The sequence below is a fragment of the Diceros bicornis genome, chromosome 8 (assembly GCF_020826845.1).
Source record: "Diceros bicornis minor isolate mBicDic1 chromosome 8, mDicBic1.mat.cur, whole genome shotgun sequence".
In the NCBI taxonomy this organism is placed as follows: domain Eukaryota; kingdom Metazoa; phylum Chordata; class Mammalia; order Perissodactyla; family Rhinocerotidae; genus Diceros; species Diceros bicornis.
The window spans coordinates 2,670,648-2,687,116 of NC_080747.1; the positions used below are offsets into that span (position 1 = coordinate 2,670,648).

General features: G+C 50.2%; 1 protein-coding gene across 6 annotated transcripts in view; it reads left to right on the top strand.

Annotated features, from left to right (window-relative positions):
- Positions 1–16,469, top strand: part of RGS12 (regulator of G protein signaling 12) — a 130,420-nt gene that overhangs the window by 57,090 nt on the left and 56,861 nt on the right. For all 6 annotated transcript variants that reach the window (XM_058546626.1, XM_058546627.1, XM_058546625.1 and 3 more), the window contains one exon: positions 14,532–14,553. In XM_058546626.1, the coding sequence (XP_058402609.1) occupies positions 14,532–14,553 (22 nt within the window). The remainder of the gene's footprint in view (positions 1–14,531; positions 14,554–16,469) is intronic.

Sequence of the window (16,469 nt, forward strand, 5' to 3'; positions counted from 1 at the left end):
CCCAGGAGGCAGAGAGGACCCAGCCCCGCCTCCCCAGTTGCTCTGGACTGTTCTCTAGACTGTGGGTGGGGTCCTTCAGCCCCTTCCCATGGCCTGAGACACACCCATTTCCAGACAGGGCCTCTCTTGAGGGCTTTTGCTCCTGGACTCCCTCCCTGGCTGTAGCCAGCGTCCTAGGCCCATCGCATTTGAAGCTCCCCACTCCTTATCGTAGCACCTGATGCTCCTTCCGTCTCTCACAGCAGCCCCCGCTCCTACTCTGGCTTGGTCCTTCTTCTGCATCACTGTCTGGGTGGGGGTGGTGCCCAGGTGTTGCTGGCAGGGACTGGCAGTGTTGGGCCTGGACAGCAGGGGGCGCCGAGGCCACGCGTTTCCGTCCTCAGAACTTGTGCAGACTTCCTCAGGGGTGGAGGGCGGAGGGGAAGGGGAGCAGGGAAAGAGAGGGGTGGGGGAGGGGGAGGACAGGGCAGGTTGACAGTGAAAGAGGAAACTGAGAAAGCCCCAAAGAGACAGAAGAACAGAGGGGACAGCAGCATGTGGACCCTGACAGGCCCAGGCTGCTTTTTGGGCTAAACTTGATAAACCACATAGACAAGATGAAATTGTGCTGCTTCTGCAGGGATGCAGATATTTCTGTCTAAAATGATTAAAATAAGAACATGTTTGGCACCTAAGTGGTAATCTGGAAGCTCAGTGCCTAGGTGCTGCGTTTTCCCATGGTCCCAGGGTAAGGTTCGCTGTGCCTTGTGGGCGTGGCCTGTCCCACAGTCCATGTCCGTTCTAGCTCTCTGCCACCAAGGTCTGGTGGGCTTTTAGGGCCAGGATGCTGCTGTCTTTCGCTCTGGCCTGGAGGCCACCATCTCCTCCAAAATTCGTAAATTAGTACAGGCTCCTGGGAAATCAGTGAGGAAAATAACCAGGGTCGCAGAATGATGAGCTCGACTGACCACCTGTGAAAATCCCATGGTTATCTTTCCAGAGCCCTCAGATGTCTTCTCTCTGAAAGTGTGTGTGTGTGTGTGTGTGTGTGTGTGTGTGCATGCGTCCACATGTATGGGTGTGTGAGTGCGTGTTGGAGGGTGAAGTTGGGCAGGGGGAGCGTGAGGGTCACGGCAGTGGAAGGGAGCGTGCTGTGTCCTCCCGCCAGGCCCGTGTCTCAGCCTTGCACATCTACGGTTTATACCACACAGCACTCTGGGCGCAGCTTCTCTCCCTCCAGAAGGGAGGTGGACTTGCTGGCTTTGTCTGGCAGACGCGGTTTAGTCCCAGAAAAGGTGACATTGTTCGTGTGCCCAGAGGTTGTAAGTGGCAGCCCCCACTTCCTTCACACTGCCGGACTGTCCCGTTTGATTTAGACAAGTGAGTCCTAGTCTTTTGACCTGGAGAACAGGTGAAGTGGGCGGGCCCTGGTACATAAAGATGAGGCCCTGCCAAGGACAGGGGCTCTAAGGCCCTTCCAGGCCCGGCAGGCCACCCATGGGATCCCGTGAAGCCCAGGGCTGACGACGGTGAAGGAAGCCGAGCTGGAAGGAGCGAGGCTTCTCTTCTCTGTGGCTTGTTTCATCAGTGCCACCCACTTCCAGGGAGGAACAACTATGCAGAGGGGAGGTGGGGCTGCCTGGGGCCATTCCTGCCCGTGTCCGGGCCTGGGCTGTTGGCTGCTGCTCCCATCCGTGCCTCTCACCCTCAAGTCCCAGTTCTTCCACGCAGCCTGTCCTTGCTGTTCCCCTCCCTGGGCCACGGTCTCCTCCTCCTCCTCACTGGCCCAGCCCTTGCACAGCCCCCAGTGTCTCCTATGCACCAGGCTGGACAGGCAGTTCCTGCGCTTGGTGGTGCTGGTGAGGATGGCGACGGGGGGCTCTGCTCCTTCCCTGCTCTTGTTTTGGTGTCATTTCATACGTTTATTGTGCACGGATCTCTTGAGAAAAGCTGTCTGAGGGGCTTGAGCTGATGCCCGTTTTCATCTGTGAGATTTTCACCTTTCGGGCAGGCATGTACGTTTCTGCAGTAACACAGAGCTGTCTGCCCGTGTTGCACATTCTGTTCACTGAATACTCGTGTTGGGAATGTTCATGTAAAATAAAGGCAGGCTCAGAGTGTCCTGGCTGGTGGCCTGACCCCCAACCCCAGGGGCATCACCCCAGCCCCTTGGCCCTGTGGGCACTGGGTGTGCAGCCTTGGACAAGATGCTCCCTGAGGTCTGCTCCCATCTAACCTTCCAGGACTGGGGTGAATTCTGGGGCCCGTTCAGATGAGACCCCGGATATCCACTGCCGTAAGATCTTGACGGTAAGGTGCACAGTTGACCCCTGAATCTCCAGGAAGTTAACAAGTAGTGTTGCCGTGATACCTGGGTTCTGGAAACAGTTTTCTTTTTAAATCCGGATCTGTCATGGTTCCCTTACTTTCGGGTTGTGTCAGATGTTGGAAGGCAGACAAAGCAGATCATGGAATAGAGATCCAGCACCGAGATGAGACAGCTTTTAGGAATACAGCAGATTCACGGGCTGGCACCACATAAACTTGTGCATATGGAGGCTTATAATAGAATTGTCAGCCACTGTAATTAAGGTTGCGAACTGCACCACCCTGCTGAAGAAACAAATTCTCTGCAGCTGTTGTACTGACTGAGAAATTACCCCTATCAGCTGAAGTTTTATTCTTCTGATTTGGTAGAGGAAATACTTTAAAAATGATCTCACAGCGCGATTTATGTAAACGGCTTTTTTTTTCTTTGTATGAGACAATTGAGAGAGACTGAATCCCTGGCAAACCACAGCTTCCTGCAGTGTCCTGTTGCCATGGGTTACGAAGGGAGTGAAATGGAACTTCATCTGAAATGTCTTTAAACTTTCCTGACAGGCACAGGCATGCTGCGGTGTCAAATGGTATATTTTAGATCTGCTTGCCTGGTGTGGGTTGGAAGTTTTCTTGTCTTAAGATGAATTTGGGAAGAGGGTTGTCAAAGGAAACGCACATTTTAAATGATCAGCAGGTAAGTTATTCCAGCTGTTTCTTGTCGTTTAAACAGAATTGTTTGAGAAAACTTGGCATCTTAGTTACTGCCTTATTTTCAGCCTGTTTAGTGAATGGTAGCTTTTAAGTATAAACTTTGAAAATGCTTTTCTTGTGTCTGCATCATGGAGCTTGTTGTGAGTCCTGTGGAGGTAAATGCCCGTCTCTGGGACCACAGACCAATACCCAGATCTTAGCTGGGTGGCAGTTGGTCATGCCGGATCCAGCCCAACCATGCAGAGGTCCAAGCTGCCTGGTTCTAAGGCAGCCTTACAGAAAGCATCAATGTTTTTCTTGTTCTTACCATAGTAATTCTAATAGATTTTAAAGATGAGTGAATTAACTTTGTTAAAATATTAAAATTCAACTAGATAAATGTATTAAAATCTAATACTCTTTAAATTACTATTTTTATCTTACACTTTAGATGTAATGAGTTGATTGTTTCATATACATACATAGAGAACTATTGGCAGTCATATTTAATGCTTATCTGAGCTTATAAAGTTGAACCTACTGTAAAACTTTTTTAAAAGGTTTCAGAGTAAGTAAAAAATAATTTTTATTTCCTCTCGTGGCTGTGCTATGTTGATATAAAGGTAAAAATAAATTATTTACAGAAGATGGTCACTACTTACTGGGTACCAATTTTAAATTCATTCTTTTCTGAAGGTTGTTTCATCTTAATATTTTTTCCTAATATCTAATTAGAACCTCTGTAGAGAACTGCAGGGGAAACTACTCGTTCAGAAGCAACTGGTTGGGATGTTGGGTATAGGAAAATGAACTGCGTCCTTCCTTTTCAATAGCAAACAGAAATAGGTCAGCTGGATAGGTCAAGAATTGTGCTTAGGAAATAAGTGCAGATTTTAATGCATTTTTAAAATATTTAGTATGTATTTTGGAAACCCCTTGTACTAATAAAGCTGACTTTGTAGGGGGAGGAGTAGCTTTGATGTTTACAGGCGTCTTCCTGCCTGGCTCCCCTGCTGTCTCGGGCAGAGGAGTGATGTGTTCCTGTGTGTTCCACTTCACATCCTGGGTGGAAGAGTGAGTTTTGGATATATTATGTCCTTAAAGGACCAATTAAGCAGTTAGTTATTTGTGCATATATGTAGGTTGCATTTTCATTTCAATAGTATATAAAGGCAAGTTTTAGAAACTTTGTATTTTATTCTGAGTAAACAAAAAGGTCACTAAAAATCTGCCTTTGTACTTGCATATAAATGATTTAGATTCCTTAGAAATTTTTGCAGATGCTCAAACTGGCAAATAAATTGTTCCCATGAGCGTGTTAACAAAATCTGGTTGGTATGGTATTTCAAGCAATGGAAACTGAGCAGCTCCCTCCTCTCATGCCGAGAGGCGTGGTGGAAGGTCGTGGGGCGAGCGTCAGATGCTGCAGCTCTGCCCGGCTCCACGCGGGCCAGGGGAAGAGAGGGCAGAAGGGGCCTGCTTTCCTGGGCAGTCCCTGCGAGGGGCTGACCCTTCAGTGTTTGAGAAGTCACACGGCGCAGGGGATAAAGTTGGAGGGACTGGTGCCAGGAGGCTGGCTCCTCCCCTTGCCAGCTCTGTGATCATAAGTCAATTGCTTCTCCCTCTGAGCCTCAGATTGTTCATCTTTAAAATGGGGGTGTCACAAGAATGCTGGGGCTCCATCCATAGGATATATGTGCTCAGTAAAAGCTGCGCTTTGTGAGACGGTTTTTAAAAAGGCTCTGTGCTTCTTGTAAGCTTCTTTCATCTTGAAGTAGAGAACTCTTAAGCCTTGAGAGGAGCTATTTCCCATAATCATTTAACGAGCACAAAGGAGAGCTGGTGGGATGCTGACCTAGAAAGGCGTGAGACTTTCACTGGCCAAGTGAACTGAGCACCGTTTCCCCATCTTTTTGAAAGTGAGATCCAGCATGAGTAGACTTGGAAAATGGATATGCTCCTTTGCCAAGACAAAGCAATCCGTCATATTTAACCCACATCACGATGGGGTGTTACTGTCTTAGATGCTAGTAAGGTACTCATTGAGGAGACATGAAAACCCACAGCCTAAAAGAAATACGAATTGTCACAAGAAGACAGCTTCAACATGCTTCCTGTGTGACGCCCCCCTCCCCGACCTCGGACTAGCACCCAGAGCTCCCCTGCTGTGTCTGACCGAGCCTCACTCTGGGTGGGGTGCTGCCACAGGCCCTAGTGGGGACGGGCCCTTGTCTCAGTGCTGTGGCCAGGGCAGCCGTCCAGGAGGGCTGTGACAAAATTCCCCGCGTGCTGCTCCAGCGTGGCGATTCCCGCCAGGCCTGAGCTGGAGGGCTTCCTAAGCCAGCCTGAAAGCAGGGCAGCAGCAGTTTAGTGAACCCATGGCTGTCACGGTGTCACAGACAGCTTTCCTTCCCATCCTCCTCTGAGCTGCAGGAGCCGGCCCCCACCTCAGCTAGGTCCACAGCCCAGGGACCTGCCTTGGGCACTAAGGCTCGTCTAACCTGATGCCTTGTCCCTGAGCCCCTCCTGTGGTGTCCCTGCTCTGCTCTCACTTGGCATTAGACCCTCACGCTCAGTGCCCTGGGCCCGAGATGTGGGGCCTCCTTCAGTGCCCACTTCAGGCGACCAGGGCTGCGGAGGAAGGTCAGTCACTCCTGTGGTTTGTCCCTCCCTTCCTGGTCGTAGAATACACATTCTGCCATGTTGCACGCTTGGCAAGTGTGTCTCTCAAGGCCGTCTCTCAGGGATTTGAAAGCACGTCGGTTGTAACCGATTTGTTCTGACTTCCTTCTGCCCAGGCAGGGGCCTTCGGGCTGCTAGAGCAGGAGAGAAAGAACTTCCAGAGACCAAGAGGCTTTTACCTCTTCATTCACTGGGGCTCCATGTAAGACTTGAAAATAAAAAAGGGTTGCACCATAAAAAAGAAGTTGCGTCTTCTTGTCCAGGCAGTGGAGCCCCACTGCGCACTCAGAGGGGTGGGGTGAGCTGTGGAGGTGAGGCATGGCTCCTGGCGGGAGGGATGGTGCTGGGTCCCAGGGGTGGCTGTGCGAGTGTGGAAGACGGATGCCACAGGTCCCACAGAGAAGCCCTGGAGAGGCTTGGGGAAGACAGAGCCTTGGCGTTGAAGAGGGCAGGGCCCCATGTCTGCGTCTGGGAAAGTGGAGGCATGATGAGGAGGGTGGAGGAGTGGTCATGAGGAGTCGGTACTGTCTGGCTCCAGTGGCCAGCTGTTCCTTCCGTGGCATTGTTTGACCGGAACTCTCAGCCCTGCTCCTCTCTCGGTCCGCCGAGGGCTGGGGCATGGGCAGGAGGAGAGATCTGAGAGGAGGAGTTTGGTGTCCCCCTCTGGAGAGTCTCCAGCACAGACTCTGGTTCCAGGGAAGGAGGGGGCTGTCAGAGTGGAGGCCGGCACCCGGGAGGTGGTGCGGCGAGGAGAGCCACGGTTGTGGTGACAGTGGAGTGTGGGCCGGGCTGCCGGGCTGGCCGTGGGATGTGAGGGAGCGCGTCAGGCGTGGCCTTCTGGGGGCTGATGTGTTTGAGGACACCTCCGCCTGGTTATCTCTGAGCCTCTCAGGGTCAGCTTGATGGGCTGTCACAGACTTCTGCATTTCACTGAGTTTCTCTTTTTTTAGCTCAGATTAGCTGACTTCTGTTCATTGCCTGCCTACCGACCTCCTCCCCTGTATTGGCCTCTCCGGCTCCGTGTCTGGTGTCTGTCCTCTCTGCTGGGCTGGCACAGCCCCCCTGTGCTCTGCCCGTCCATTGGTCAGTTAGCACATATTTTGCCCCAGATCTCTTTCGACCCTAAAACTGGGTGGAGGAGAGGCCTGCGGTCTGTTAGGGATGATCTGCGTTTATCTCCCTTAATCTGTTGGTTGCATGAATTCTTTTCTCACTTCTAACGAACGCTCTGATTCCTGTATCTATATAAGAAGACCTAGTATAGCTGAGGGAAAATACCATCAAGTTTCTATTTTCACATCTTCCTTTCTTTTTCTTTAAGAAGTTGGTTGCCTTCAACTGGCGGCTTTCTCTCCGTGTCATTTGCTGGAAGATGGGTGCTGGCCTCTCTTCCTCTGGCTCCTGCAGTGTCGCCGGCACGGGCTCCTTTCTCCCGGGTCCCGAGGGGCAAGCTCACATTGGTGAGCGCCGTCCAGCGCTCTGCACCTTCTCTCCCTCAATCCCAAAATGACTCTGGGAGCACGGGGTCCCTGTGAGTGCTTGTCATCCTACCCTCAGAACGCCAGGTCTCCTAAAACAGCGGGATGTATCTGTGCGTCCGGGCACTTGACCAGCTTTCCTGGGGCCCCTCTCCTGCCCGCGCCGCCTGCTTCTCTCCTGTAGCTGGTCCTTCCAAGCCGCCGCTTGGAGGCTGCCCTCCCCAACCTGCCTCTGTGGCAGGGACCCCTCCGGATCTGGCAGCACGTCCGTGTCTCCTCCTCTCTCCCCCTGGACGGGCAGAAGGCCCAGTGGCCTTAAGTGCCAAAGGCCAACTTTGACTCGTCCCTCTGTCCCCCTGCCCTTCGCGCATGCCAACCCTGGAGCATCTAGTCGGCAGCCCGTGGGCCGGCCCTCCAAACCTGTCCCTACGTGACACTCCTCGCCTACCTTGCTCTTTTGCCTGGAGCCCTGAGGGCTGCTAACTCTGCCCTGCATCAGCCCTCCTCCCGCACTCCCATCTCCAGCGACAGCCCAAGGGGACACGCATGTCCGCCCTCCTCTGCACCACGCTTTCTGGTGGCACCTGCCTCGCCCAGATGGCGGGGACCTGACATTTCTGGATTTATCTCCAGCCCCCAGCATAAACACCATGGGGTCAGGGCTGCCTGTTCCGGGTTTGCGGGTTTGTTGGGTGCATCCCGCATCTGGAGGAGGCCTGGCCCCAAGCAGGTGCTCCTTGAACATTTTTTTGAGAGGCCGCAATCCCATAACCTGCACCCACAGCCACCTGAGCCCAGGCTCTGCCAGGCCCCGGCCAGCAGGGCTGCTGGGAATGGACAGAGCCAGCCTGGGGAGGACGGAGGGCTCCACCTCGAGGTGGACTCTGCTAGGCAGAGGTTTTGAAACAGTTGACACACCTCAGCCTTTATGAGAAAACGTTTCCCTGGAGTTGGGCTTCATTCTCAGATGTGAGTGGGGGCCTCGTATTCTAGTCTCCAGCACATAAACGAATGTGCTGTTTATCCAGTAGGAGCTCCCCAGTGAGAGTGTCTATCTGAGAACTATACTTAGTGCCACTTCCTGCCCAGAACATTCCCGGAAGGCCAGTGTTTACCTTAACTTAACTTGGAAGAGTTTGTCCTGTTGGGATGCTAAGTCATGAATGTCGGACCAGACCCCTCTGCAACTTCCCACCCTGTCTCTGCGTTGGGGACTCTTGTTTTTCTGAAATTGGGCCAGCCAGTGAGGAAAAGGGATTTTACAGTCTATTTCACAGCAAGGTCAGAGAATTCTTGTGTAAAGTCAGAAGTAGACATCAAATACCTAGTGTTAATGTGGAGCCTGGGTGCCACTTCATCAGGGTGTTACCTTGTACTTTTAAATGTTTTTATAATGAATTATCTTACGCTTCACCAAGGGCATGGTGGGAATATTAGCTGTTACATTCGTGGGAAAGTGCCATCATTGTGGGTTTTGCCTGATTGGGTTTCTTCTGATTTTATTGAAGATTGAGGAGCTCTCTGGGACACACATGCAAGCACACGTGTGCGCATGCACACTCTAAAAGAGACACACAGGTTCACCCCTGCACTCTGGGCGCCCTGCCCTCATCCGGTTGAAGGCCCTCAAGGGCCCGTCCCCTCTCCCTCTCAGGCTGCACAGACTGTTGTGTGCTGCTCTGTGATGACTCCACCCTCCTTATCCACATCCCACGCCCGTGTCCAGCTGTCCTGTTTGTCACTGTGTAGCACTGAACACACCCATAGAGTCTTCGTCCTGTTGTTGTCACTCTCTCTTGCATCACGGAGATTCTTTATTGTGAACGTAGTAGTTTGAACCTAGAAATACGAGCCTCTTCCTTGCCTCCTGAGCCTTACGTCCAGTTGTTTCTTTGGTTGAACCTGCTGGAAAGAAGTAGTGCAAGGTGTGTGTGTGGTGTGTGCGCACGTGTGTGTATGTGCTGCGCACTCTCATGTGTGAACGTGGAGAGAGCTGGAGGTGGGATAAGACGCTGTGCAGTCCCAGTGTGGGGAGGGGCTGCAGAGCACAGCCGCTTTTGCTCAGGCCCCTACGAGGTCTGTGGGAGGGCTCTCCTGTATCCCATAACCGAGGGGCCCAGGAGCTGTCTCCTGAGGACAGTCATCATGGCTATGGTGGGTTTACCCCAGGGAGCCTGGCAAGGAGGGCTTCCCTGAGAAGTTGTCGGTGAAGCTGCGGCCCAGGTAGGCGGGTTCACCAGGTGAGGCTGCAGGCTAGAGTTGAGGAGCAGCGAGGGGTGCTCCAGACTGAGGGGTGGAGGGCTTGGGTCCTGGGACTACAACCCACAGTAGGATAGGAGTGTCACGTCAGGACCTCACACACACGGGATGTGCATGCACGAGCACACAGATGTGCAGCTCTGAAGCCGGGCTCAAGCACAGCATGGGCCCTGAGACGTACAGCCATCTGTGCATAAGGATGCTTCGGGCAGTGCTGGACCGCATCTACGAAGGTGGTCCTGTAAGATTAGTACTGTGTAGCCTCGGTGTGTCGTAGGCACGTGTAAGGACTCACTATGGTGTTCGCACAACGAGGCAGTCGCCTAACAACGCAGTTCTCAGAACGTGTCCCTGTCGTCGTGACGCGTGGCTGTACTTGGTATTTTCCTTTCACCTTGTTCTATCGCTTATTTCATTTTTTAACCAACGCTGCTCGCGGCCCACAGAATTGACTTGACAACTCCTTAGAGGGTCAAAGGTGTGAAGACCCCTGAGCTTGCAGAGCAGCGAGCAGGCTGGCGTGTGGCAGCCTGTGAGCAGGCCTGGGCAGGCAGAGCCTGCCGAGGCCGGCATAACCCCACCAGCAGGCTCAGACCCGGGCAGCGTCCTGTGTGCGCTCCACTTCACCCCCTGCCCTGCCTCTTGGGGTTTTCCCCACATGGACTGGCTCTCTTCTGGGCTTGCTCCAGCGAGGAGTCACCTTAAAACTTCAATGATCAACTTTTGTGTGTGTGTGTGTGAGGAGATCAGCCCTGTGCTAACATCTGCCAATCCTCCTCTTTTTTTGCCGAGGAAGACTGGCCCTCGGCTGACATCCGTGCCCATCTTCCTCCACTTTATATGGGAGGCCGCCACAGCACAGCCTGACAAGCGGTGCATCGGTGCCCGCCCGGGATCCGAACCGGCGAACCCCGGGCTGCTGCAGCAGAGCGCGTGCACTTAGCCGCTTGTGCCACTGCTGGCCCCTCAATGATCAACTTTTAAAAGGTCAAATAAATATATATGAGATGCAAATTGGATTGTTAATTTCTTAAGGTTTTTTATCATTTGGATTATGTATATTTCTTCTCTTTGTATTCAAAACATTTGATACATTTGGGCAACTTGCAGGCCTTTAGTCTCTTATTTAGGAATCATATATGGTTATTTAATGTTTTTTATGTCTAAGGTAGGAAATTTTGTCAGTGGCTCAAAACTGAAAATTATATTACTGTATATTACTTATACCAAAGTAATTTGGAAATGATGTGTTCTAGTGATTGTTTTTGTCTAATGTTACTGACAGAGTCAATCTTGATAAAGGCTAGATTCATCATATAGCGCTCTTCATATAAATCATCTAAAACTTTCAAAACATTAATTCAAAATAAAATAGTCACAGAACACGTGTGGTCTCGATGAATTTCCTGCTAGAAATAGATTCAAATCGATTTCCCCTGAACTGTCAGGTTTAAGAGGCTGACCCGAGGAATGGAGATTGTTTGAACTTGAATTCCATCTCTAAAATACTTTGTAAGTTTCCTTAAAACAAATGTATTTATGTTAGTGTAAATTCCAGACTTGGTGGAGTATTATAGACCTTTTTAGGGCTGTGTACTGATAGGGTGTGTTTAAATTGTAAGCACAGAAAAATGCTAACCGACTGGGACCTTGTTTCCCTGGCAGCTTGTTTTTGTGGCTGTACTTTTCTTGTAAGTCTAACATGTAGGTATGGGAATCTGGGAAATACCCAAGAAGTACAGGCTAATGAGAGCAAGTTATTAATACAGATTGTGCTGGGTATCAGAATAAACACTAGGAGTGTTAAGTTTGAGTTCATAAACTGTTTCTAGGGGTCTGGTGGTCTAAGCATGCCACAACACTTGGGAATGCCTACCTGTCAGAGCCAGGCTGAGCCACAGCTGGGCCTCCTCACGCTTTGTGGGGATGCTTTTGGGGAATTATCTATGGGAGTTTCTGAATCTTTGCCATTTTGGGCTGCTTCCCCCTGTCAGCCAGGAAGTGCCTCCAAAAATGCAAACAAGGCTTTAAAAAGGGTAATTTTGGTCAGAATCGGACATGTCATTAATCCTGAGGCAAATAGAAATGATTTGGGGGTTACTTGCCTTTTCCACCCTCCCCCCCATTGTCAGCAGGTTGCCTGCCTGCACCTCCTGATCCCCCCATGCCAAGTAAAGCACGCCGCACTCTGAGCTCCCCCCAGAGCACCTGTCACCTGCATCGGGGCTGGCTGCCTCACCTCCTTATACCTTGCCGCCTCTTAGGATGAAGTCCTTGATGATGTGCTCCTTAGCCTGCTTCCGTATCCTTCACACAAGGGCCACAGAGTCAGGCGCTGGCTGGGCATACAGTGGGCCCTTCATGTGCAGGCGACTGGCATTGGTTAATATAATGGCATGACCCTACCACCCCAGGTGTGTGCTTATAAATAGGATAAATATTAGGGAACAGAAGCGTTAGGTTAATGATAATTATGCATCATTTATTTGCAAATTAAGTAACCTGCTCAGGAAAAGTCACCCCCTGTTTCTCTCTCTGTGGGCATCCCACTCTCATCCGCCACCTTCTTCAGTCTCCTTTTGGCTTCAGGGACACCCCTCTTTCCTGGATCTTTAGTTTCAGTTCATTTTTGGGATGTGTGTAGAGATTTTTTTAGTACATTTTGTTCAGTCTGCTAAAGCCTGAGAATTTAGTTTCAATCATGGTCGTAACGTGAAGTGAACCGCTTCCTTCATATTTATGAGGTTTATATTTTATGATTTAGTTTCAGATGTTATTGACAGTATTTCTGATTTTGTCTAGGGTCTTGCAGATTTGCTTCTCATTATCTTGAGGGAATAATTTGCCTTTGATATTATTTAATTTATAACATGATTGTAGGTGATTTATGGTGAGCATGGGAAGAAGAACAGCTTTGCACTGTGCATTTGTCAGCCCTGGGAAGGAGACCCACCGCACGCTTCTGTAATGGAAATCAGACCCTTGGAGGGTGAGGGCTGATGGCCAAGTGTTGGCTTGCTGGGGTTCATTCTTTTGCCTGCCTGTCTGGCAAAATGAAAGTTTAAAAACTGGACACACAACAGTGTATGTTTTTACTATTGAAAAACATATTGATAAGGTGCCAGGATACAGTTTCAGAGTATTTCTGACTGGGACTCAACGATGGTTTGAAACAGTGGCAGGCTATTCTAAACAGTCAGCAGTGGCTTCCTCTGTCTGTCAGAGGACAGACCCTTTGTTTGGGGGAGGAGGGTGGGTCACTTAGCCAGGCTCTCTAGTCTTGCAGGTGTAATTCCCACAAGGTGAGGGGCTGAGACCAAGTCTACTCGGAATGGGAGAGGGTCCCCCATCTTCCATGCAGACTGGGAGGCAAGGGTTGGGGGCCCTGGTGCTGGGGATGAGGTGATCAAACATAAGTACAGAAGCCAGTTGACATGGATAGCTCTTTTTCAACTCAAACGACACATATATGCTTTCACTCCCGCGAGGTGGAGGACGAATGGTGCCTCTGTCGTAGGCAAAGGGGGCTTTAACTGGAAGCCTGGCTAACCCAGGGGTACCTCTAGGCCTCACTTGTTTGAATTCTGCCCTTAGGGGTCTTAAAACATGACCTCTGCTCGTTGGGGAAGGTCCGGGATTTGGAAAGGGGTGTCGTGCGTGGCCTCACACTGAGGAGGCGCAGGCTCTGTTTGGTAAGCCAGATGGTCTAGGCCCTCTCCTCGTTCACGTCCTGCTGTCAGCCATGCTTTTGGCAAAGCCTTCCACACATCCTGCACTCCGGTCTCACCCCTCTCTGCAGAGAGAGGACGTGGTGTGAGTCCGTTTCTAAGCTGGAGTCGTGGGGATTCTGCACAAGGACTGAGCCCCAGGAAGGCATCCTTCTGTGGCCACTGAGAAGCACGTGGGTTCATTCCTGTTGTGGAGCTGGAGGTTTCCTTACACCTGGTCCTGCGCAGTGAAGCTGTAGATGCACCTGGGCGCCTGATCGCTGCCTCTGGGGCCTTTGCCTGTGTGCTGCTCTGTGGAGCTGTGGCCTGTGCTGTGACCAGGACATCTCAACAAGGCTGCAAGTTGCCTCTGCCCTGAACCGGCCCAACCTGCAGCTCCCCAGTCCTTCCTGCACTGGCTCCTCTACGGCTTCCTGGTGTCTGTGCCACCCGAGATCCTCCCCTTCCTCAGCCCCGGTTCCTTCCCCTTTCTTGGCTTCTCTGGATTCTTCTCCCTCCACATCTCTGGGGGAAGTAACCTTCCCTGTGGAGCTATCTGACCTGCAAGTGCATCCCCAAATCGACTTTCCCAGATGTTCGCATCAAAGACCATCTTGTAGCTTTTTGTTATTCTGTATGTCTGTCCTTCCAGGACCTCCCCGACAGCCTTCTCCTTCCAGTACTGCCTGCGTCTCTCTCTGGAAAGACTTGTTTGTTCTTGTCCCGCGTGCCTTTGAGCCAGCCACCTCCTCTCCTCCGTTCTCTCACCCTCTTCCCTACTCCCTCCTTGGAAACCTCCCCCAACCTACCTGCTCACGGCTGCTCCTCCAGCACTTGGCGGACGGCTGGGCCTGGTGGTCCAGGCCCCGGCTGTGGGCTGACCCCTGCTCTACCATCTCCCCGGGGCTGTTTCACCTCTCTGGGCCTGGGCCCTGCCCTGTAGAGTGGAGGGAATCCTAGTAGCCTGGTGCCTGGGGGGTGTGACCTGCCCAGGGCAGTGCCCAGCACTGGGCATGGCCGACTTGCAAGCAAGCGGCGTTGATGAATCACCTGCCGCCTTGATACAGCAAACCTTTGGCTGATCCAACCGAAATTTGTAAAGCTGTTTTCACTGAGGCTGTTACTAAGACTGTGATGTCAAACGTACTGGGATTTGTTCTTTTCAAATGAAAATGGTGATGACTTCCGCATTGTCCTGATGTCACCCTGTTTGCCCGGCTTGGGCGGAGTCCACTCAGGAAGTGGGAGAGTAACTCTTAACTCACTGAGGTATCTGGTTTTCCTCAGACACCTGGCACTGAGAACCAAGAACTTTCCAAAGAATCTCCCAGTTTTGTTCCTCAGATGGACGTTCTGTTTCTTGACTTTTGTCATGAGGCTTAATTAACTCATGTCTCTCTCTCTTTTCTTTCAGTCTGCAACTGTATCCGACGGTGGTAAGTCACAATTTCTAATGTATATTTTTATTTTTTTGATGAAGTGTTCAAATTGTGAAAGTGTATTTGCCATTGACTCACTCAAAAAAGATATTTTCTTTGCCTTTCCCCATCCCCGTGGGGGAGGGTTTTAGTCAGGGCTAATTTGTGGGGGGAGCTTTCAGTCGCTCCCAGGTGGCCGAGACATGTGTTCTGGAAGCTGTGTGTTGCAGAGACGTTATGAATCTGGGCTTTGGTGGGATGGAGCGAGCGCCTGTAGTCTCCGGGGCGTTGGGCTGCAGCACACCCTATTGCATATCTGCACCGGACAGGTTAGAACATGCTGTCCCTCATGGTGTAACCAGCTTTTAGACCAGCAAGTGAAGATTTCTTGCTCTTGCTGAATGTGAGCAATTCTGGAAATTCAAGTGAGACTCTCAGTTCTAAATTTCCCTTTATTAGGAAATGTGTAGGTGAATTGAGAGTTGTGGAATGAAGAGGAATCAAAAACTTTCTTTCATCTTTAAATAATTTTGTGCATGGGAATTCTTTTAAAGGAACCGATCCAAAAAGGAAATGGCCAGAGGTGTCTTATTTCACTTAAGGTTTCTCTGATGTAACTCTTATCATTTTAGTTCAATAATTTTTTAAAAACTCTCCAAAATGATTTGGAAAGTTTCTTCCAAATGTTCCTTGTTTCTTATAATACTCATAAAAGTCCTTATGCGCACACATTTTGTTTTGTTTTACATGTTTCTAATTAATCTGTTTTTGTGGTTTTTTGAGAGTTGAATTTTATAATTTATTCAAAAGTATCAGCACTTTATTTTCATTTATGTGCTGGCTGTGGGTCTGAGGTACAGAGGACAGCAGACCCGCTGGAGCTGGGACGGGGACGGGGCTCGAGGCCACCCTCTTAGTGTGAGTTACAGAGAAACCAAGTGTGGTTTCCTCCACCCTTTCTGTTGTCCCACACTCCGACTTCAGCCCAGAGCCGTAGAGAGGGTTCTTGTAAACGAGGCCGCAGAGCTGGAGCCCTCCCGCGGCGGTCCGTCCATCCGTCCGTCTGTGGGAAGTGTGGAGGGAGTGAGTGTTGAGTTACAAACATGCTGAGACCTGAGAGATCCTAAAGTTTATGTTTGGGGATTTGTTTTTTTTAATGAAAGGAATTATGTTACCTGTTTTATATATAATGAAAATCATGTCATTTAATCATTCTTAAGCTGGAAGTGGGAAAAACTTACTTAATGAAAAGAAATAGGACTTGTAACCAAACCCAGGATAAAAGTGAGTGGGTTTTTATGATATTCTATTCATGTTTACTCTTTCAACTGTGTTCTAATTTATCTTGTCTAATAGAAGACATTAATTTCTGCAGGAAATTTATAAATTTCAGTTTATTTAATATGTTCAATTTAATCATAAATATTAAGCTTTATTCATCTATGAAATTTTCTTCTGTCACCAATAAATGCAGGAACCCCAGGGAGTTTTATCACATGGTCTATTTTATAATTTTTAAAAAAACTGAACTTCCCAGGTGTGGGAAGCCCCTGACTCACAGCCCTGTGTGTCTAAGGAAGTGGTGTCCTGGCTGGTGGCGGGGGTTCCCCTTCCCCTGCGGGGGCTTTCCGCCCTGCTGGTCCCTCCTTCTCTTCTCTTCTGCAGACCCTGGTGCCACTGGGGACGGGCTCTTCGCCCTGAGAGTCCCTTGGTGGCACGGGGGAGGGAGGAAGTCGCTATTTCATGAGCACGCCCTGGATTCCAGGAGCTGCACCAGACGGCACATATGTGTTTTATTTAGTTCTTTTCATGCTTTTATTGTTTTTCCACCTTCAGTTTCTTTTCTGATCATAAGAAGAAAAGTTATTTAATTTGCATGTTGGTTCTAGGAGGTATATATTATATTCCGCCATCTTTACAGACAAAGACACTGA